General features: G+C 41.7%; 1 protein-coding gene across 5 annotated transcripts in view; it reads right to left on the bottom strand.

Annotated features, from left to right (window-relative positions):
* The window catches only part of AFF1 (ALF transcription elongation factor 1), a 182,105-nt gene extending 165,750 nt beyond the window's left edge, over positions 1–16,355 (bottom strand). For 2 of the 5 annotated variants that reach the window (XM_014787869.2, XM_014787870.2), the window contains exons 1-2: positions 16,116–16,354; positions 3,541–3,614 (exon numbers count right to left, since the gene is read on the bottom strand). In XM_014787869.2, coding sequence (XP_014643355.1) covers positions 3,541–3,578 — 38 coding nt within the window. In that variant the 5' untranslated portion in view covers positions 3,579–3,614; positions 16,116–16,354. Of the gene's footprint in view, positions 1–3,540; positions 3,615–5,343; positions 5,546–16,115 lie in introns of those variants that run through there. The other 3 variants (XM_087434555.1, XM_087434554.1, XM_087434557.1) reach the window with 3 other exon arrangements.
* Positions 16,356–24,021: the final 7,666 nt, after the last annotated feature.

Here is a 24,021-nt window from a genome sequence, read left to right as displayed (position 1 = left end):
AAAAGAAAACTTAAGAGGATACTATATGATTATATCTAAATAAAATTCAAAAGCAGGCAAACAAATTCATGGTGGTAGAAGGCAGAATAGTGGTGCCCTTTGAGGGAGGTAGTGGCTGAAAGGAGACAGGAGGGGGCTTCTGGAGAGCTGGTATTGTCGCTTGATCGGTTACACAAGTGTGTTCCCTTTGTAAAAATGCACTGAACTGTACTAATAATGTCTGCCCTTTTCAGTTTGTTATACTCCAATAACAATTTTTAGAAAGAACAAAAAGAAAGGGGAGGGGAGGGGAAGGAAGGCGGAGGGAAATGTAAGGGAGCTCAGATTCAGCATTCAGTGTCTAATGCTGATAAATCTGGAAATCACAGAATAAGCCTATTATTTATAAGAACTAAAACAAAAATTGTCATTACACATTACATGAATATTCTGTCCAGGATCACGACTTCTGATAGCCCCAAGCAAAGTAACGGTTCACACCAGACTTCTATTTTGTGTGAGATTCGAGCAGCAGATGAAATACACATCTGTTTCCTTTAAAATATGCGCTAGTCCTGGATCAGTTCCACATGAGTTTGGTGTTTTTTTCTGTACTACTAAAAGATTAAATACCTATCATGATTAAACATTTTAACAAGTGAGCTATTGATATATATCAAAAATAGAGCTCCATGTAGGATTTCCCCTAGCTTATCACTTAGACTGGGTATTAAAATTAAAAGGAGCACACCAGGGAGGTGAGGAGCTGGAAAGATAAATGTAACAAAGAATAAAAAGAGTTCTGTAATTGCTAGAATGTAACTACAAAGGGCAGTTACCAATCCTAACTTAATAATTAGCAACAACAGGAAACATGTAAATAAATAACAGAATACAAAGTATCTTTTTAATCTTTCCACTGATAATGCTATCTTCTTCTACCAGAAATTATACTAGATACAATAACTAGAACTTTTTGAAAAATCATACCTCCACAAAAATCTTAAATTTTCACCAATCTGATCTATTTAGACTCTTTTTGTAGGAAGACCCACTCTTAACATTCTATAGAATTCAACTCTCCCTAATTGATGAATTCAAAGGGACCTCAATCAAAATGCCAACAATAATTTTTCTAGAAAATGACAAATGACTTCAGAGTACACAAGGAAATGTGATCAGATGTGAAAATTCTAAAAATGAAAAGTAATGACAAAGAATCTGCCTGAATATTAAGATCTTATAAAAATACAGTGAAACAGTATGGCACCACTGCCAGGAGAGACAATCAATGGGACAAAAAGAGTTCAACAATAGACTCAAGAACATGATGGAATTTAGGCAAGGCACTCAAATCAGTGGAGAAAAGATAGATGATTTAATAAATTATGTTGAAACAATTGGCTAGCCTTTTGCTTTTTAAAAAAGATGGCTCAGGGCCGGCCCGGTGGCGCAAGTGGTTAAGTGCGTGCGCTCCACTGCGGCGGCCCGGGGTTCACCGGTTCGGATCCCGGGTGCTCACCGACGCACTGCGTGGCAAGCCATGCTGTGGCGGCGTCCCATATAAAGTGGAGGAGGATGGGCACGGATGTTAGCCCAGGGCCAGTATTCCTCAGCAAAAAAAAGAGGAGGATTGGCGGATGTTAGCACAGGGCTGATCTCCTCACAAAAAAAAAAAAAAAAAAAAGATGGCTCCCCAACATCCCCCGGACTTTTTTATTTTCTCATTAATTATGGAAATTTAAAACACCTACTTTGCACTAAAATTAATTACAGATGGACCAAAATACGAAAAAGTCAAAGATCTAAAATGGGTCACAAGTTAAGAGGGCTGAGCAGCTAACTAAACGTGTGAATCCAGCTGTGTGGGAGCCGTAGAGAACTGGAAAGCATTCGTGCTTTCCTCACTTTTTTTATATCAAGTCTCTCTGGGGCAAGCTGACAAAGCAGATGTCTGCGGGAGGAAATCAGGTGGGAGTTCTGGTTGACCTGTGGGCTGAGGGATCAACATCGCGGAAAACCTGAAGAGTACTGATGGCATACCACTTGGGAAGTTCTGAATTAGAAAGCTCAGGCCTTGTCTAAAAGAGCAGTAGCTATTCAATTCTATCAAAGTGTTGCTATACGGCAATGCAAGCCCAATGTTGTTCAATTTGAAATTTTTCAAGAGTAGATGGAAGTCTAGATTGTTATACAAAAAACATTGGCAGATATATATTTTTTAGAACACTGTGAGGGGCCAAACAAAACCCATCTGTTGACCAGATCTGTCCCATAGGCCACCAGCATACAAGTTCTTATTTAAATGCAAAAAAATAAAACCATTCAAGAGCCAGCGGAGAGCACATGATATTATTTTCACAATCTTGGAGTAGGAAAGACCTTTCTAAGCACAATCAAAACCAGAACCCATTAAGGACAAGACAGTTAACTACATAAAAATTTAAAACTTATGTGTAACCGAACATTATGAGCAAGCCTAAAGACAGAGGACTAGTTTCCCCCCAGGCTCTAGCAGAATGTGGACTGTTGCAGCCTGGGTCACAGGTCTTCCTCTGTGGGGGAGGAGAGTGTACCAAGTTTAACAAGAGCACCACCAGGACCACCTGGAATAGAGGAAGAGTTTCCTGAATGAACCAGAAAGGGGGAGGAAGTAAGGAAGTATCCAGAATGGTCCAGAATTACAGGCACCATCCTCTATTACTCAATAAATATTAGTTAAGTGTGAGTCTACATATCTCATAGTTTAATATGTTTTTAAATATCTAATAATATAAATAAAAACTGATCAGTGATGTTAAGAATTCCTTCTGGGGCCGGCCCAGTGGCTTAGCGGTTAAGTGCGCACGCTCCGCTGCTGGCAGCCCGGGTTCGGATCCCGGGTGCGCACCGACACACCGCTTCTCTGGCCATGCTGAGGCCGTGTCCCACATACAGCAACTAAAAGGATGTGCAGCTATGACATACAACTATCTACTGGGGCTTTGGGGGAAAAAAATAAATAAACAAAATTAAAAAAAAAAAGAATTCCTTCTGGATATCAAATGAGTTATTCTTAATAACTGCTTCAGAATGTTAACATGCTCCCCTCAACCAACAATGATCATGTAGCATATGCAAGAAGGCAGTTACCTATGTGTGCCAAGTTGGAGGGAGACATGTGAAAGTCGTAAAATGTAACTGACAGAATTCCCTCCTTCAAGGCTCTCATGATAAGGTGGATTTCACCATGACATTTGTTCCAGCACATGCTGAATATGTGCACATTTTCCCAAATCAGTGCAATATGGACCATTTTCTTGAACACAGAATTAGGATGCCGATCTAATATGACATCCACATTTTAAAGAAATGAGTTGAGACTCAGAGAGTACTAGATTTAAAGAAAATATGTAGCCAGTCTAATGGATCTGACTTCATGTAGAGACAACTGAAATTTTCACATTTTCCTCCACCAGAGAGTTTATAAGTTGCAAAAACCAAAAGGACCAAACTTATTCTTTGAAAAACAGATTATAAAATTAAATATCGTCATCTTTGAATCATGGATTTCGTGGTTACCTGTTGCCACTGCTGTTGACTCTTTCAGTAAACGCCATTGCTGCCAGTCAGTGGAAAGTGACAAGTCTATTCATCTGAAAGAGAAACATAAACCCATAAATAAACTTATAGGTATGCATGATCTGTAAGAAATCTTATTGGAGACAGAATTCAAAGTTCTCATTTGTATTAGAGAATGGTTCTTCACCAACTCCCAAGTTGCATGAACAATCCAGCTGACTTATATCAAGGGCCAAATTCTTCTAATTTTGAGGCTGCTACTCAAAACCATTTCAGCAAGAAAAAAATGTGCACAAGTTTATCATGAGGAGAAAGAAAGGAAATAACATTTCCCCAGTGTCTACTTTGTGCCAAGCATTGTGTTAACTCCTGACATTTCATGTAAACATTACAATAAACTTGCAAGGTAGATACTAATACTCCATATCCTGATACCCGACTCCACTAATAGATAAGAAGACTAAAACTCAGTTTTAAGTAATTTGCCTGAGATAACAGGTTGTGTCAGCATACTCACAAGAATCAAAAGAGAGAAAGAATATGCACGAGAAGGGAAACCAACATTGATTTTCACATAAGAATTCAACACAACAAAAAAGTGGGCCCACAAAGAGTCAATCTTAAGATTTTACTTCTACTTTTAAAAGGTACTTAATCTCCAAAGGAATTCTTGAGCATTCTCTCATAACAGTACTGCATTAAAAAAAAAAGTTGTTATCCAACCTGGGCAGATGGCCTTGGTCCTATCTTGTGTATGTCTAGAAACAGCCTCTCTGTGGTTAACACTATCAACAGCTGTTTCCTTTTCCCTTTCTTGTATGTATTTGTAAATTTACTGCACTTATCCTAACTTGCTTTAAATAGTTTCTATTTTTTCAAACATCCTTAAGGCAAAGAGTATGTTACTAAATTATATCAGTAAAGATTTAACAAACTATTTGATACAAATGGAAACCCTACATTAAATCTGTAGCAATTTTAGCTTGCCTGCTATGTCTAAGAGGCTAACTGTTATACTGTTGGCTAAGGCTGAAACACTGAATACAGTCCTTCAGCTCTACTCTGACTCCTGATAAGGCCTTTTATGTCACCCTCCATCAAGTTAAAATTGCTGACTACAATGTTTCCATACTAGTAGATATTATTTGTCACTCCATCTCCTCCCCTGAAAGAATGCCAACATGGATGCTGCAAATATTCTAATTAACCTCACGCTAGTAGAGCTAAGTTTTTCTGGGTCAAATGTGCTTTGAAGTTGGACACTCCTCCGGCCAACTATAGTGGCCCAGCAAGTTTCCTCAACTCCCTAAACTCAAATGACAATCATCCCTCTCCCTTACTCGCTCTCAAACACACTTTTGTTCCTCTTTCTCCCTGTTCCTTTCCCCCTCCCTCTCCCCTACACCCCCGCCCCCATTATTTTCTCTCTCTTTCCCCCTACCCTCTTTCTTCTCCTCCCCAGCTTTTGCTGCTCTCTCACTTTCTCTCTCTTGACAGGCAGGGCCGGCACACAGTAAGTGATCAATAAAGCATAGGCATTCGTTTGGACATGAATCTTCCTAACACTGTAAAGGCTTCTGAAGCGTCTGTGATGGCAGTCTCCCACACGACCCTCCCAATGAAGATGCCCCACTCCTAGGGCTGGTTGCTGGAGAGTGAGGGGCAGTGAGGGAGGAGGCCAACCTTGAGAGAGTGGTCCTGAGTTCATTCATTTGTTCATTTACTCACCGAGCCAACAATTTTTCCTGAGCATCTACTCTAAGACAGGTACTGAGAATAAGAGTGAAGGAAACAGACTCTTACCATGACTGAGCTTACAAACCACAGGAGGTAAGCAAAGATGAAACATAATATATAGATGTTAGACATTAAAAGGTGCTATAGGGGCCGCCCCGGTGGCATAGCGGTTAAGTGCGCACACTCTGCTTCATCGGCCCAGGGTTCGCAGGTTCGGATCTCAGGTGCAGACCTATACACCACTCATCAAGCCATGCTGTGGCAGCATCGCACACACAAAAACACACAAAAACAGAGAAGGATTGGCACAGATGTCAGCTTAGGGTCAATCTTCCACACCAAAAAAAAAAAAAAGATGCTATAAAGAAAACAAAGCAAAAGTATAAAGTTCAAGAGAGAAAATAAGGTACGGTGTTGCAATTTTACACAGGGTGGCCAGAAAATGTAACATTTGAGCAAAGATTTAAAGGAAGTGAGGAGTCGGGGCTGGCCCCGTGGCACAGGGGTTAAGTGTGCACACGCTCCGCTGCTGGTGGCCCAGCTTCTGATCCTGGGCACGCACCGACGCACCGCTTGTCAGGCCATGCTGTGGCGGCGTCCCATATAAAGTGGAGGAAGATGGGCACGGATGTTAGCCCAGGGCCAGTCTTCCCCAGCAAAAACAGGAGGATTGGCATGGATGTTAGCTCAGGACCGATCTTCCTCACAAAAAAATAAATAAATAAAGCAAGTGAGGAGGAGCAAGCCACGTAGATCTATAGTGAAAAATGGTTCTAAAACTTTGGTGGATAATGATGTGTCAATGTAGGTTCATCATTTGTAACAAATGAACCACTCTAGTGGGAGGTGTTGATTATGGCAGAAGCTGTGCATGTGTGAGAGCAAGGAGGTCTATGCGAAATCTCTGTACCTTCAGCTCAATTTTGCTGTGGACCTAAAATTGCTCAGAAAAAAATGCCTGTTTTTTAAAAAATGGTCCTAGAGACTGCCAAGTCCAAGACTGAAGAAGTCAGCTGAACCCCTGGATCTCACCACTGGCTTCTGGCATGGGTTGGTGCGTGTGTGGAGTACTAACGGAGAGTGACATATTCTCTGAGGGATCTGGCCCCTGGGCGCAGCCAGGGACAAGTCTGTACAACTCGAATTTTTAAATTTGCTGGGAGGCACGATCTCTTCCACAGAGGCAGGGGCAAGGAGGCTGCACTGCCAGATTATTGACTGTTATCTCAGTTATGTCTCACAGAAAAGACCAAATCAGTCCATGAAAGGCTATTTAGGTGCTGATGTATGTATGATTTGCCTAGCTGTCTGGAGCAGCCATACAGCTCAGATACAAGGTTAGGTTAGGTCAGAATGAAAGTCTACAGTAGTCAGGTAATTATTATCTTAAACCACTGCGAGGAAAGGAAATTAGTATATGCTGCAGTTAATCTCTCCTTCAAAGAATCATTCTTAAAAATATAGTCACATGTGTACAAGGAGATATGCAATAAAATATTGTTTATAATAAAACTGGTAACAACCTAATACATACCAACATAAAAATGGCTAAATCAATTATGATACATCATAGTGAGATACAATGTAACATCAAAAAGAATAGGTTCATCCACACAAGATGCTGAACAAAATGTACATGAGCCAATTTGTTTAAAAAGAAAACGTTTTATTTTTATATTTATGCATAACACACGCGTGAGCACGCACATATACCCAACTGTTACTGGTGGCTTCTCTGGAAAGGGGCACTTTCACCCCTTATTCTGTATGCTATGAATCCTTTATTACCTGTGTAAACATTTTTTTCTTTAAATGTGGATGTTGGGGGGGAATGTACCTGCCTATAAATATTGAAATCAGGTCTTCCTGAAGTTTTCATACATTTTTATATTATTTTCACTAGATGATAAGGACAAAATGGAATAATAAATGGGAGGAGGGCAGTTTAAAATCCTCCCATAAGGGCCGGCCCTGTGGCTTGGTGGTTAAGTGCACGCGCTACGATGCTGGTGACCCGGGTTCGGATCCCGGGTGTGCATCGAGGCACCACTTCTCCGTCCATCCTGAGGCCGAGTCCCACATACAGCAACTAGAAGGATGTGCAGCTATGACATACAACTATCTACTGGGGCTTTGGGGGAAAAAAATAAAATAAATAAAATCTTTAAAAAAAAAAAATAAATAATAAAAAATAAAATCCTCCCATTAAAAAAAGCCAGGAAGATACCAATTGGGCTGTATTTAATAATGGAGTAGCAGAAAGAGAACAGGGTCAAGTGAGAAGGTGATCACTTTGTGCAAATTAAACCCTGCCAACCTCAGTACTGCCATCTGTAAAATGGAAAATAGCCTAGTTTACAGAGTTACTGAGAAGGGTGAATTATAATCTAGCTAAAATGCTTAGCACACTGACACATCATAGGCATTTAATACACAGCTGCTCTTGTTGGTTAAGTCAGCAATGTCTATCTTAAATTTTATGTAAGTGAAATAGACTATGGTTCATTTATGAATGCACTGTGCCAAGTATATTTAGGTGACCCTTCTATAGTCCTTCCAGCCTCTTGCAATGCAAATTTATTCAGAAATAAAAATGTCGTGTATATCAAACTGCTTTTCTCCCCAAAATAGCAGGTAAAACAAATCAAGTAAAAAAAAAAATTTTTTTTCAGTTTTACAGGCACTCACACTATATACATATATAATTACAAGGAAAGAAAAAGAGGAAGGAGGCATACAAAATATGATTCAGGATTTTTTCTTTTTTTTTTTATAATTTTATTTATTTATTTATTTATTTTCCCCCAAAGCCCCAGTAGATAGTTGTATGTCATAGTTGCACGTCCTTCTAGTTGCTGTATGTGGGACGCCGCCTCAGCATGGCCGGAGAAGCGGTGCGTCGGTGTGCGCCCAGGATCCAAACCCGGGCCGCCAGCAGTGGAGCACACACACTTAACCACTAAGCCACAGGGCCAGCCCCAGGATTTTTTCAAATATTCTGCTTTAGGTCATTAAGTGCTTCCAAAACCTAGCACGTTCCGGGGAACCTACTCTTAGGAATCTTTACGACATGCTGGCTAAAAGCCCTCCTTTGCAACCTACCAGCTACATGACCTCAAGAAAACTACTGTTCTTTTCTAAAGTCTCAGCTTTCTCTTCAGTAGCATGAGGCTTCCTGGGGTTGTTTTAGGGTTAAATAAAATAATGTTTGTAATATTTTTAGCACAATGCCTGGCTTATGGTAAGCACTCAATAAATGGCAGTAGTTGTTCTGGTTATTTTTCTGCCAATCAAAGCACACGCTCAGGAGAATCCGTGCATTAGAGACGCTTTTCAACTGGACGAGCAGGGCTAAGCAGGTCTCAGAGCCCCATGACCATGACCCAGTTTCCAAAGGCGAATATGAGGAATATGACTCTGCCCAGAGGCCAGACTGGTCAGTCGTCCCAGGTCAGATCTACTTCCCTTCCCCTTCCCCACACATAGCCTCCAGGAGTAACAGTCTCTTGGTAACAGGCAACGGGTTGGGGGTGAGTCATGCGTCATATACTCTGTTTTCATCTGAATTCTCCAGAACTCTGGACTGTAATCTCCCAAGCAGATCATAATGATAGCAGGGCCCCAACCGATGTTGCATTTGCCCAAAATGATCACTGGCAGTTCCTTTAGCTTTCCAATGCCATATGGAGACCACGAGCTTAGAAATTCATAACGGAACATAATTTCCCCAATTATCTCTTCTCCACTTCAAATCCTTGGGCTACCCCAAACCCTTGGGATACCACATTCCCCATCCTATTGGCTCCTTCTCATCATTCACGTCTCAGCTCAATGATATGTTCTCAGAGAGGCCTTCCCTGATCACCACAGCTAATACAGCACTGCTGTGCCCTCAACCACACGCTCCAACCAACCCACTCTATTCCATTATACTCTATATTGGTTAGGAATGTGTCTAGCTGCAAGTGACAATTGCTTAATTAACAGCGGTTTATGTTTCTCCTAGAGCAAGTCTAGAAGAGTGTGGCAACTGGTATAGTTGTAGCTGTTCAATGAGGCCATCAGGAACTCTGGCTCTTTCTGTTCTGCCATATTTAGCATGTTGTCTTTATGCTTGTCATCTCATAAGACAAAAAGGTTGCTGCCACAACCAGACATCTCATCTACATTCAAGGCAGGAAGAAGATGAGAGGAGGAAAGTGTGGCTATGCCAGCCATGCCTATCTCCTTTTGTCAGGGAAGGAAAATCCTTCCCCAAACCTTGGCTATCAAAACACCAGAGCTAGGTCACATGGCCTCCTCAAGCTACAGGGGAGGCAGGCAAATCAGGATACACATTGTCATCATTGGCTGGGAACAAACATGATCTATCACTGCAGGTCGGGCACAGTGTAGTCCCACACATTAAGGTTCTCTTAGCAACAAAAAAACGGGAATGGGCATTGGGTAGGAAAGTAACAGGGTTGACCACATTTATCTCTTCATAGTACTTACCACTATCTGAAATTAACTTACGCTAAATAAAGAAATAAACGTTAATTGCTTATATTCCCTCAATGCAATGCAAGCTCCATGTCTAGCTTTACATATATATCCCCAGAGCCTATATACATATATATATATATTTTTATGAGGAAGATTGTCCCTGAGCTAATATCTGTGCCAATCCTCCTCCACTTTGCATGTGGGACGCTGCCACAGCATGGCTGATGAGCAGTGTGTAGGTCTGCACCCGGGATCTGAACCTGCGAACCCCAGGCCGCCAAAGCAGAGTGCAGGAACTTAACCACTACGCCACTGGGCCAACCCCCCTAGAGCCTATATTTTAAAATTATCGTCAACTTTCTCACAGTAGGCAGGTATTATAGGTACTGGAATACAGTGAGGATGGTCTAGGTTATGCAATAGTGGCAAATTAATCCCCAAATCTCAGCAGCTTGATACGTGCTCATTCTTTATGTCCATTGCATATTGGTGTGTTGGGGTAGGGAGGAGGGCAGAAGGCTTTTCTCCACATCGAGAAACCCAAGCTGTTAGAAGCTCATGGCTTCAGAGTTTACTGTAGTAAGAGGGAGTTCGAGGGTCTCATAAGAGCCACTTAAATGCTTCAGCCCAGAAATATACGTTACTCCCACAGACAGCCCAATGGACAGAATTAGTCACATGACTCTGTGTAACCATAAGGAGGCAGAACAAATGAGAAAGCACATAAATATTGGTAGTAAATGTTTCTGCCTCATTCCCCATGGTCTGATAAAATATACAACGCATTATCTCCATTTTAGAATTCAGATCCATTAAAGCAGTTTCTTGGAACTCAAAGTTAGGGATACTCAGTAAAGCAATTATTCCATATCATAAAGCAATAATTACCATTAAAAAAAACATAATTTTTTCCTTCAGGAGTAAGAATTGGAAATATTTATGCAGCACTTATTTTGCTCTGCTCCAAGAACTCGCCAAATCTTAGTACCTTCAATCTACTCAACTACCCAGTAAGGGAGATACTACTATATTGTTAACTCCATTTTATAAGGGAATGGAAAGTGTTGGGAGCCAATTCTCCATGGGTCTATGGCACTCCTGCATGTCATACAAGCAAAGGCACCAACTGCCTTTGTTCTATACAATCTTTAAGGATGCTTGTATAGACAACAGCCTTGGAAAACAGAGGTAGCATCTCCTTCTAGAGCAAAGGGCAGGCATGCTTACTGCCCATTATAAAAGATTAGAATTCCCTAAGCTCAGGATTCCTCTCCTGTAATGCAACCCACTGTATTTGCAGGTGTCACCTGGTTCTCCCCACATCTCCCTTTGCAAACTGGGGTTTAGGGAACCAGTGTAAGAAAATGTTGATACTGTGGCTACAGCTATTATTATGAGTAATAAAGTCATTCCCAGGAGTCCATGACACTGTGGCAGGTTACCTTGTTAGCTTGAAAGTAGGGTAAAATCTCAGAACCTTCAGAGTTCTTGACAAGAAGTTAAGTAATTCGCCTAAGGTCTGACAGCTAGTAGGTGGCATATCCCAAGATTCAAGCCCAACCTGTCTGGCTCAGAAACCATGCTTTTAAATTCTCTGCTATACTCCAGTAGTTTTCAAAGAGTAGTTCCCAAACTAGCAGCACGAATATCACCTGCAAACACGTCATAAATGCAAATTCTTGGGCATTACCGCAGACCTACTGAATCAGAAACTTTGGGGGTGGGGGGGACAGACACGACACATCTGTGTTTTAACTAGCCTTCCAGGAGATTCTGATGCTTACTCTAAGTTTGAAAAACCACTGCTATACTGCATATATTCACTGAATCTGTAAGACTGAAGGAAATGGTATGGGTACATCCTGATTTACATAGGGATGTAAACCGACTTTTCATAACTTGCATAACAGATTTCAAGCACTAAGAGAGATGGTTCCTAAACCCTTGCACTTCATTTTTAGGAAGGTAAGGATCTTTATCTGGTGCAAATAAACATCACATGTCTGCTTAATAGGTCTGCATAATATTTTCCTTTGGAGTCACAAATATATATCCAGAATGCCAAATGAAAATACCTGCTTTTTTATTCCCAAAATGATCAGAAAGAATTACTTAGCCAAGAAGAAACACTATTTATATTTTAGTCAAGCTGTAATTCTTGAAAAACAGGAAACCACATATCAACACAGCCAACAGAGTGTACCACAGCAGAAAGGGCACCGGTTTTGAGTCACAGAGTCAAGTCACTTAACTTCTTCAACTCAATTTCCTGATTTTAAAATGGAAAATGAACTCCAACTTCAGAGTTGCAATTAGGCTTAAATGATATGTCATGTGAAAGCCATTGGCAAACAGCTTTTGTGCTAGGAGAATGTAAACTCCCCCTGCACGGACGCATTCTCTTTCTTGATCATGATGTTATCACAGTTTCTCTAATGCTTAGGGTATTGTCTGGCACATAGAAGATGCTCAATACTTATGCGGTATTAGGAATGAATATGAGGTATTATATTAATGATGTAATTGATACCTCTGGGCTCCACTTGTCACAATAATCTCAGTCTTTTAATAGGAAAAAGTCACTCAAACAAGAAATCCTTAGTCATGTTGAAAATGGGCCAGATAATTTAAGAAAATCAGCTGATTGTCTTCCCCTGGAGAACACTGTTGGAAGAGTTCTGCCCTAAGGCATAAGACAAAAACTCTTATTAGCAACACTGATGGCCTTAGAGCCTCATGGTTTTGAGTCTACAGTGATGTGCTGTGCACATATAAACACAGGCAGGAATAAAGGATGTACACCTACAAAGAACTACATATTTCATATTTACTTCTGCACTATGGTAGAATTTCAATAAATAGATTACAGAGTTTATGTAATTTATTTTAATAAAATCTGAGATTCAATTCAGCAAATATTAAATAAGCTACTACTGTGTATAAAAACAGAAAGACTGCTAGAAAACCAGTGCCAATTAAATATCACCTGGGAACAGAAACCATTGTTGAATTTATAATTTAATAAGTAAAATATAATCTATTGACAAAATTTTGTATATTTATGGTAAATGCAGTTCCTTAGTTTGTGCTCTCTCCAACATAACTTTCTCGATTTCCTGAAAAATTAGTTAATGGTCTAGAGTCTTGAAATAGGGGAATGTTGGGCTTTTACCTTCAATAGACACATCTAAGATAGCAAGTGAATTCAAGCTGAAGGACAGCTTTCAGTGGAGGGCTTTAAAAGTAAGGAGACTATCCCAGCTATGTCGCCATTCCTCAAGAGACATCTGCAGGGTATACTGTCCCCTGTGTTTGTCTTACACTGATCCAAATATCTGTATATAAATTAGCTCTACTTTTTAAAAAGTGAAAGCATAAGGCCATCTCAAGATTTGGAATTTTAACAGTCAGCTAAATTCATAAAGGATATGCAAATTTGTTTGCTGAAAAGAGCACAAATTACAGAGTTGAGTATAAAACTCCTTTCATTCGTTTTTTAAAAAATATTCAGGGGCCAGCCCGGTGGCGCAAGCAGTTAGGTGCTCGAGCTCCGCTGCGGTGGCCCAGGGTTCACCGGTTCGGATCCCGGGCACGCATCGACACACTGCTTGTTGAGCCATACTGAGGCAGCGTCCCATATAAGGTAGAGGAGGATGGGCACGGATGTTAGCTCAGGGCCAATCTTCCTCAGCAAAAAGAGGAGGATTAGCATCAGATGTTCGCTCAGGGCTGATCTTCCTCAAAAAATATATATATATATTGAAAACAAGTTGGCCTTTTCCAAGCTTAATTTTTTAACCCATCTTTTCAACTCCCAAGGCAATTTATAACTTCAACTGGCTACAGTGATTTATAGAGGTTCCTAATAAAGATGCAACTCAGATATATTTTTTTAACTGAACAGTCCTCTTCCTAATTTAATCCAAAACCCAATTAGGCAAGTATCAGTCAATAAAAAAGTAACTTTTGGCTCAACCAACTCCTTGCAAAATTCAGTTAAACCAGTGAGGAAACAGAAGAGACAGCCAGTTTTGATGTAGTCTTAATGGCTTATTGTCTTAAAACCCCACAGTGAAACAGTGACTTCTGGTGGCAAAAAAATCCATGCATATTCTTGTAAGAGAAAGCAATGTTTAAAATCATCTGGGCTTTATTCTTGCCATAAATTCTCAGTCTCTGGATGATCTTTATTTTCTAATTTAACACACTGTCATTCTTCAAAATTTTATTTTTACACAGTTGAAGAGTTAAGCAAATGACAAATGCCAAAGACACTACAGAAATTCAATTGCTACAGTGAATAAGACATATTAACTCTGATATGTAATAGTTCATTTTCTTCTGGCAAGCGGAAAGCATAGACTTCACAGTCTCATACCTGCAAGTCCCACACCCTCAGCCTCACCATCCCTGTGAGTTAAATTTAGAAAAAGAAAAGAAAGTGGGAAAAAAGTCCCCAGTATCTAAACTCATTTTTTTCAAAGCCTTGTGTCCCATTCTTCAATACTTCTTTGTCTTAAAGTGACCAAATCTTTCCCAAATCTTTTCCTTGGTTCCCTCTCTCCTAAGTTAGCTGATTCAAACTGGTTTTCCTCGTTTTAAGTACTACTTATCTCTTTTCTTGCTCTCCTCGTCTTCCTTCATTCTCTTGGGTCATTATCCTTTAGTTTTCTCCATTCCTTTTCTGCATATTGATCGTCCAATACAATACTTTCTGACACCCGCAAGAGACAACACCTTTAAATGAAACCAGGCAAACCATCCAGAATTTTTCAAATCTCTTGTGAATTATTTCCAGAATACCCACTCAAGGAATCCTATCCACTAAAGATGAAAGGCAAACTAAGGAAATACATTAGACAGAGGAAGTAAACAGTGAAACAGGGCCATGCCTAGGTATTCTTAAACCTCTGAGCAGAATTAGATTCCGAGTCCAAAGGTCTTTTTCTTTTTCATGCCTTCTGTCTCCACTCGAAGTCTGACGCCAAGTAGGTCCCGGAGAGGCATCCCACTGCCGCCTGTCTCCTACGAACGCCGCATGACCTTGCTCTGAAATAATCTTGCACAAGCAAAATCCCCACACCTCTCAGGCCGCTTTCTTGCCTGATGTTTCTGTGCCTCAACTACTGAGTTGTTCTCACTTTGCAACGGTCCCAGGGAACACGGGGTTTTCGCCTTAATCTACGGTGTCACTTTGAAGGTTTTAAATCTGTCTGGTTCCTCGATGGTATGTCATACCCCCCACTCCAGCCTCCAACATGCCCCAAAAAGGTTTAAAATTACCCCATCCAACCTTTAATAAAACAAAACAAAACACTGTCTACAAGGCCTCCCCCGGCCCACCCCCCCCACCCCTCCCCCACCACCCCGCCGCCCAGAGATTAGCTCCCGGAAGATTTCGGACACATCTCCACCTCCAAAGCCAAGGGTCTTCCTGGGACAATTTGCATAACAATATGGAGTGTGTGTGTGTGTGTGTGTGTGTAGAAACTCCTAGAAGACAAACCCAGTAGGAAAGTACCAAGACCCTCGAAGGTCCCTCGCAGTTTCATTAATTTAACTACCATTACGTTAAGGGTAGGTACAATTCATACAACCCTCCAATTCCTCTCCCTTTTAATTCGCCCACCCCGGCGCTCGCAAGGTCGGAGTGCTCGCATGCAGCAGTCACAGAGGATCCGACACCCGAGGAAAAAATTATTATCAAGGAAAATTAACCAGTCCCATGTTCTGCAGACGCCGTCTCCCTCTGCCCCAGGAGCAAGTCTCAGAAGGTGCCTCCAACTTTTCCCCTCCCTCTCTGGAGACTGCGGACCACCGACACACGCCTCCCTCTCAATCCCGTTTAGATGGGATTGGAACCACTAATCTCTCTCCACTAGACGCGTGGGGGAGGGGTGACAATGCCGGGAGGAGGGGGAGGGTGTGGAGGAGAGAAAAGCCCCGTTTTTACCTCCCGAGAAACTTCTGGGACTAGTCTATTACGCAACCCGGGGACCAGGTTCCAACAACGGAACACCTTTCCACAAGACGCGGGGCGCACCGGCAAATGTTTGATGTTGAGGGGTGAGAGTGGCGGCGGAGGAGGATGGGTCTCCTCCTGTGTTCCCCTCCCCAGTTTTTCTAGACGCTACCTGCCGCGGATTTGCAAGTAAGGGCGGTGCGAGCTCTGCGTCTCGTTCGCCGGTTCTCCCCGAAGGTTCCCACCGGAAAAGTGGGAACGCCAGCGACTTGAGTCAGCGTGCTGGGAAGCCAGCGGCGAGGCGGGGAGAGCCTGGGCTTCCCAGAAGTCAGCGGCTGCGGCGTGCGGGGCCAGGCTGACCCTAGCGCGGGGGGCGCAGGGCTCTGCTTACCTTCCGGACCCTTCGTCCTCCAGTCCGGGTCGTACGCCCTCGCCGCCTCCGCCCTCCCCCGACCTGTTGCGGTGGGGAAGGGGCGCGGGTGCGGAGAGCGCAGGGGAGCGCGTCCTCCCGGGCTCCGCGGGGACTCGCTGGCACTCGCCTCCAGAGGTGTGGAGGCGACAGTGCAACTGTGCTCGCGACGCGCACAGGCGGCGGCCGAGTGCGCAGGGGCCGCGCGCGCCCGTCCGCTCGCTGGCTCGCAGGCTCCGCGCGCCCGCCGCCCCAGAACGCCCGGGCAGCGAGGCCACGCCCTCCTTGGGAGGCCACGCCCCTCGCCGCCCAGCTCCGACCAAGACCCCCCCTCTCCTGGCCACGGTACCCTGCTCTTCCCGGCCCACGCCCTCTAGCTGGCGCCACCCAAATGGCAAGAAAGGTCGCAGCTCTCCCCGGGAGACTGGTGGGAGGATCGCGGGGGAAATGCAGCTGAGGATGGATACGGTAGTGACCGCACCGGCAGCGTGGGTGACCCTGCCCCGGGCTGGTGTGGGGCACGAGAACCCTTTCGCTTTACAGCAAGATTAAGCTCAGGGTCAAGTTCTGACTAAAAGTGTCAAGGAGCCTTTTTGCAGTCTTCTCTACAATTGAAAAAGACTCTGCTCCCATTAGAGGAGATAATAACTAACATCTGGGGAGGGTTTTACAGTTTATAAAGGGCTTTACACACACAGGCCCATCTCATCTTCACAGCCTTATAAAACGGATATATTATTGTTGTCATTTTCCAAATAATGAAACCAAAGAACTGAAAATAAGTATTGTGCCCAATGTCACAAGCTACAAAATGGCATGGGAAACCGGGTCTCTTGAATCCAGCCTCCGGGTTCTTGCTCTTCACCAGCCCAACCCCAAAAAGTTCTAATGGGTGTAGGGGCTTCGGTAAACAGACTCAACCGAAGAAGGGAAAGTGTAATGTCTACTGAAGTTGCTACCCGATGCCCACTGGGAACATATCAAGGAAAGGATCAAACTGTCGTCTTTGCCGCAGTTCACCTCCCTCCCTGCAAGAGATGCAGAAAGATTACATCAAATGGCTCAGATGGTTTTTTTTCCCCAATATCTTAATGGTTTAAAGTGGATGAAATTATTTGGATGAAGAAAATCACCTTACTCAAATGTAATACAAAGTAAATTAATATTATGTATGAAAATAACCCCTCCAGTGCCCTGTTCTTTCCTTTTTTTGTGTGTGTGGCTTTTGCTTTGCTTCTCATGACTCCTTCATTGTCCACATGAACAGTGTTTGACTGAAAACCTAATCCGTAGATATTTGCATTTCCAAATTAAACCCTTAGCGACTTGATTTAATTTCCCATAGATTGTTTTCCAAAATATAACACTTCTCCCCACTCCCTAGGCTCCCATCGTGATGTTGATTTGATTTACCCTAACAGCTAAAATAATGAAGGTATCCCTGATGAAATCTGCCTCTAGAGGAAAGCTTTGGAGGTCCTCCCTGAGCGGGTGGGACTGGAATCTCCCCTGACAGGTGGGTGTTTGTGCACTTAGAGGTTTCTAATAAAGACTGACATCTATTCTTATCATAACAGATATTTTAACCTTTTTGTTATGAAACTAGTATATTTCATTGTAAAATATATATAAGCATAGCAATGTTTATAATTTGAAAGTTTTTACCACTCCTATCTACAACTTTTTCCTTTGTTGTGTTCTTTTTCCTCATCCCTTAATATCTCCTAATACCTTCAAAGTGTAGTCAACTTAGTAAATAATGTTGACAGTAGAAGTTTGATAATTTTATTTTCTTGCTTTTGGAGCTGAGGGATGTAATTTTGCAGAGTTATTTTGTTGAAGATGATGTAGCTCATCCCATTTATATGAATATTCTTAAGGCAAAGTGCCAGGTGATGGGCCATATCAATGACAAAGACACACCTCCTGTTTTCCTGAGATTCCAATACTAGCAGAAACAAGCGAGTAAATAAGCATTCCAATGCACACTCCTATTAGTTAATTTCCTGAAAGGTGATAGGTTATGTAAAACCACAAATCAAAATTAATTTTCTCATAATAAATAAACAAAAAGCAGGGTAGTCCTTCCAGTGAGTTTTTTTTTTTAAGTTGACTTTCTGCCTTTTCTTCAGGTCACATTAAATAAGTAGTTAATAAGCAGGCTATTTTAAACAGTGAGTATACTAGATCTAATTGTTTTAAGTTTATACCATAAACAAAAGAAAAGTAATTATATAGTAGTGATGCAAATATTTAGCTTTATTAGCTACACTTTCCTGTATCTTTCTTCGTTACAGGAATTCTTAAGTTACATTTTTACACTCAATGAAATTCTAGCACTTTCTTAATCTTGACAACCTAGTCACATATATTTCTGATGATGTTTCTGCTAAGGTGAAGCATGTCTCTGACATACATCAGTGATCTTTTTTTCAACAGAACTGGAAAAATATTTTTCCCTTGTATAATACAGTGATGGTACTTTTTTAGCTACCTCTTCATGTGAGAACTCCTGGGATGTTATGTGACAATTTTCAGCCATGATTTTACTTAAAATTTAGAGACAAACAAGGGAACCCCCCCAAGACTCACAGAATCTCGTAGGCTGTCTTCTCAGACACCTGAACCCTACACGGGGCGGGAGCGCAATGTGAAGATGGAGGCTGGTGGGGAATGTGCCAGCGTCACAACGCAAACAGCTGTTTGCTTGGCCAGCCTCAAGTACTCCTAAGCTCTGCAGCAAGACCCAAGCATTTTAAACCAGCAGTTTCAATTATGTTACTTAAAAATTACTGTACGTATATTTCAAACAGTTTTAATTTCTTCAAAATGTAAATAAATCCTAACCAAACTGAGAGCTGAACATACACTTGTGAAAGAAAACAACCAACCCAGAGTTGGGGGAGGGTGGCGATGTGGAGAGGGTGACACTGAGGAGTGAGGAGGAAGGGTTAGCCTAAGCCAGGTAAAATGAAGTGGAGGAAGAGCCGGTTCCCTAAAAAGAACACAAACAAAGACAGGGAGTAGGACCTCGGGGCGAAGATTAATAGGGACGGTAATAAGAAATAAGACAGAAAAGGTCAACCCAAAACTGTTGGCTAGGAAGTTTTCCTTTCCCACCTACTGCAAGTGGTAGGAGATTGATTTGATCAGGTTGCATTTGAGAAAGACTACTGTGGCTGCCATACAAAAATGAATAGGACACAGTAAGGCTGCAGTCATAATCCCTGAGGCCATGGAAGAAAGTGTTACTGAGACCTGGGCATACATTGTAGGCAGAGGTGGAAATTCCTAGCTTTATGTCTCTACCTGGGAGGTAGAAATGCAGATGTAAACCTGCTGTCTTTTGCTGCCAGAAGAACTAGGTGCACAATTATTATAATGAAAATAACTGTCTTGATTCTATCATGAAAACTTTGCAGAAAACATGGTTCCTAGTGACCTGACATCACTTTTTCTAATAAGTACAATATGAGTTTCATATTGCATACAAGTTTTTACTCTTTATACTATATGCTACTTCCCAATCCCAGTGGGGATTCTGATTTTTGTAGTCATGCAATATTATTGTTAAATCAATTTTATATTTCAAATAGCAATTTGGAAAAATCCCAGTGAATGTGGAGCAAAAGAATATGAGCACAATGTCCATATTTTTCTCTAAAAAAATTAATGTAGGGATTTAACTGAGTTTCTACAATTTATCAAACATTTTGCACACATAATTTTATTTAATCCCCTTGAAAATGTGTGTAAATCTCTGGTTCATGGATAAAGACAGAATAGCTCAGAGAGATCACTCATCTCCATCACGATGTTACAGCAAGTAAAGAGCAGAGGCAGTATTTGAACTCAGCTCTTCCAAGGTCACATTCTTACCACTATACACAGAATTAGAGTAGTCTGAGTATCCCAACTAATGTCTTTATAGTTAAATTCCCATCAGCAGGCCCAAGGGAGTTGGCAATGGGTTTTCATTCTTTTTTTTTTTTTTTTTTTTTTTTTTTTTGTGAGGAGATCAGCCCTGTGCTAACATCCGCCAATCCTCCTCTTTTTTTGCTGAGGAAGACAGGCCCTGGGCTAACATCTGTGCCCATCTTCCTCCACTTTATATGGGACGCTGCCACAGCATGGCTTGCCAAGCAGTGCGTCGGTGCGCACCCGGGATCTGACCCAGCGAACCCCGGGCCGCTGCAGCAGAGCGCGCGCACCCAACCGCTTGCGCCACCGGGCCGGCCCCTGGGTTTTCATTCTAACAGTTACATCTGGAGGGTTAAATAAGAAGATAAAGAAAGCTGAGTGATTATGGGAAAACCAAATCATTGGGAAGTGGGAAAGGGAAAGAAATAATAGGCAGAGCCAGAAAATAAGAGCCAGAGTATGGTGCCCAGTGGGAGCAGGACTGGGGGTAAGAGTACCCTAAAAACGATGGGCACAGCTTCAAGAAAATAATACTACGTTTCACCTCAGCACCTATCTCTCTTGTAAGTTCCAGACCATCACCCTCATTTGTTTACAGGAAATTTCCACATGGTTGCCCCATAGGCAAAACAAACTTAGCATATCTGATATGAAACTCATAATTTTTCACTCTGTCCATCCATTCTTCCACAACCCACCCGGCCCAATTCCTCCTACTTGGTTTCCAACTTTCGTTAATGATACCGTTATAGACCCAGGATTCAAGTTCAAATATCCATTACCTACCAAGTCATATTTTTCCAAGAGTAGTTGTAAATTGGCCATGTCGGTGGGAAGAGGTGAGTTCACAGTCCGCCTACACTGCCATCTTGACTTCTCTCCCTATCAAGTCATATTTAGCTTTCCTTTTAAATATCTCCCTCCTCTACAAGTTTCCTTCCCTTTTTTGTTTTATTTATTCATTCTTTCATTGAATAGCTACTGTCAGGTACTAATTCTGTTCAATTCTGGGGATATAAAGACAAATAAGAGATTGGCCTTGTCGTTGGAGAGTTCACATCTAGGAGGAGAATGTGGAAGGCAGAATTTTAAGATGGCCCCCAAGATTCCCGTTCCTGGTGTGTATTTGCTATTTAATTTCCTCTCCTTGAGTGTGGGTGAGCCTGACCTAATCAGCTGAGCTCTTTTTAGAAAGAGGATCTGGGGGTAAAAGGAGGAAGAAGTCAGATAGATTTGAAGCTACAGCAGATACTCTCCTGTTGGCCTTGAAGGAACAAATTACCACATTGTGGGAGGGCCATATAACAAGGAGCTGAGAGTGGTCCTTGGCCACCAGCTGGCCGAAAAATAAGAACCTCAGTCATACAACTGCAAGGAAATGAATTCTGCCAAGGGAACTTGGAAATGGATCTACCCCTAGTCAAGCCTCCAGATGAGGATACCGCTAGCCAACACCTTGATTTCAGCCTGGTGAGATCCTGAGCAGAGGACCCAGGTAGAGTGCTGGCCTTATGATTTACAGAAATGGTGAGGTAATAAATGGGTGCTGCTAGGCTTGTGGTAATTTTTTATGCAGCAACAGAAAACTAATACAGAGTTAAAAGAAACAACAGATGAGTATCATATAGTCTGCTTAGTGCTATGATAGAGGCATGCATAGGACACTATCAGAGCACAGATAGGGACATCTTAAAAACATTGATGGACTCAGGGAAGGTGTTCTGTCAGAGGTGGAACCTAAGATGAACCATAAAGGAAAACAGGGAGTTGGTGAAAATGTGTGTGATCACGGGAAGGCGCAATGCTGTGTGGGCAGAGGGGGCTAAATATGCACAAGTCCCAAAGTGATAGAGTTCATGGTGAATTTTAGAGACTAGAAATACTTCAGAATGTCTGAAATTAGGGAAAGAATGGTAAAAGATGTCAATAAAGATGTAAGAAAGGATATGAAAAAAAAATAACATTTACCACTCTCAACAAAATGGGTCTAGAAGGAAAGTACCAACATAATAAAGGCCATATATGACAAACCCACAGCCAACATCATACTCAACAGGGAAAGTCTGAAAGCCATTCCTCTGAGAAGAAGAACAAGACAAGGGTCTTGTTCTCTTGCCACTCTTATTCAACATAGTACTGGAGGTTTTGGCCAGAGCAATTAGGCAAGAAAAAGGAGTAAAAGGAATCCAAATAGTCAGCGAAGAAGTGAAACTCTCACTATTTGCAGATGACATGATTCTATATACAGAAAACCCTAAAGAATCCATTGGAAAACTATTAGAAATAATCAACAACTATGGCAAAGTTGCAGGGTACAAAATCAACTTAGAAAAATCAGTTGCATTTCTGTATGCTAATAACTAACAGAAAGAGAACTCAAAAAGATAATCCCATTTACAACCGCAACAAAAAGAATAAACTATCTAGGAATAAATTTAACAGAGGAGGTGAAAGACCTATACAGTGAAAACTATAAGACATTGTTGAAAGAAATCGATGATGACATAAAGAAATGGAAAGATATCCCATGCACATGGATTAGAAGAATAAACATAGTTAAAATGTCTATGTTACCTAAAGCAATGTACAGATTCAATGCAATCCCAATCAGAATCCGAAGGACATTCTTCACGGAAATAGAACAAAGAATACTAAAATTCATATGGGGCAAAAAAGACCCCGGATAGCTAAAGCAATCCTGAGAAAAAAGAGCAAAGCTGGAGGCATCACAACCCCTGACTTCAAAACATACTACAAAGCAATAGTAATCAAAACAGCATGGTACTGGTACAAAAACAGACACACAGATTAACGGAACAAAATTGAAAGCTCAGAAATAAAACCACACATCTATGGACAGCTAATCTTTGACAAAGGAGTTAAGAACATAGAATGGAGAAAGGAAAGTCTCTTCAATAAATGGTGCTGGAAAACTTGGACAGCCACATGTGAAAGAATGAAAGTAGACCATCTGCTTTCACCATTCACAAAAATTAACTCAAAATAGATCAAAGACCTGAAGGTGAGACCTGAAACTATAAAACTCCTAGAAGAAAACATAGGCAGTACACTATTTGACATTGGTCATAAAGGAATCTTTTCGGATACTGTGTCTACACAGACAAGGGAAACTAAATAAAAAAGAAACAAGTGGGACTTCATCAGATTAAAGAGCTTCCACAAGGCAAATGAAACTAGGATCAAAATGAATAGACAGGGCCGGCCCCGTGGCTTAGCGGTTAAGTGCACGCGCTCTGCTGCTGGCGGCCTGGGTTTGGATCCCAGGCGTGCACCGACGCACCACTTCTCTGGCCGTGCTGAGGCCGCGTCCCACATACAGCAACTAGAAGGATGTGCAGCTATGACATACAACTATCTACTGGGGCTTTGGGGGAAAAAAATAAATAAGTAAAATTACAAAATGAATAGACAACCCACCAGCTGGGAGAAAATATTTGCAAATCATATATCGGACAAGGGATTAATCTCCATAATATATAAAGAACTCACACAACTGAACAACAATAAAACAAACAACACAATCAAAAAATGGGCAGAGGATATGAACAGATACTTTCCCAAGGAAGATATACAGATGGCCAATAGGCATATGAAAAGATGTTCAACATCACTAATCATCAGGGAAATGCAAATCAAAAGTACGTTAAGATATTACCTTACACCTGCTAGAATGGCTATAATCACCAAGACAAAACACAACAAATGTTGGAGAGGATGTGAAGAAATGGGAACCCTCATACACAGCTGGTGGGAATGCAAACTGGAGCGGCCTCTATGGAAAACAGTATGGAGATTCCTCAAAAAATTAAAAATAGAAATACCCTATGATCCAGCTATCCCACTACTGGGAATCTATCCAACGAACCTGAAATCAACAATCCAAAGAGGCTTATGCACCCCTATGCTCATTGCAGCATTATTCACTCTAGCCAAGAAGTGGAAGCGA

Source organism: Ceratotherium simum, chromosome 8, assembly GCF_057802395.1.
Source record: "Ceratotherium simum simum isolate JZ-2026a chromosome 8, ASM5780239v1, whole genome shotgun sequence".
NCBI classification, from domain to species: domain Eukaryota; kingdom Metazoa; phylum Chordata; class Mammalia; order Perissodactyla; family Rhinocerotidae; genus Ceratotherium; species Ceratotherium simum.
Note: the sequence above shows the minus strand (reverse complement) of the source record. Positions and strands in the feature narration are given on the sequence as shown.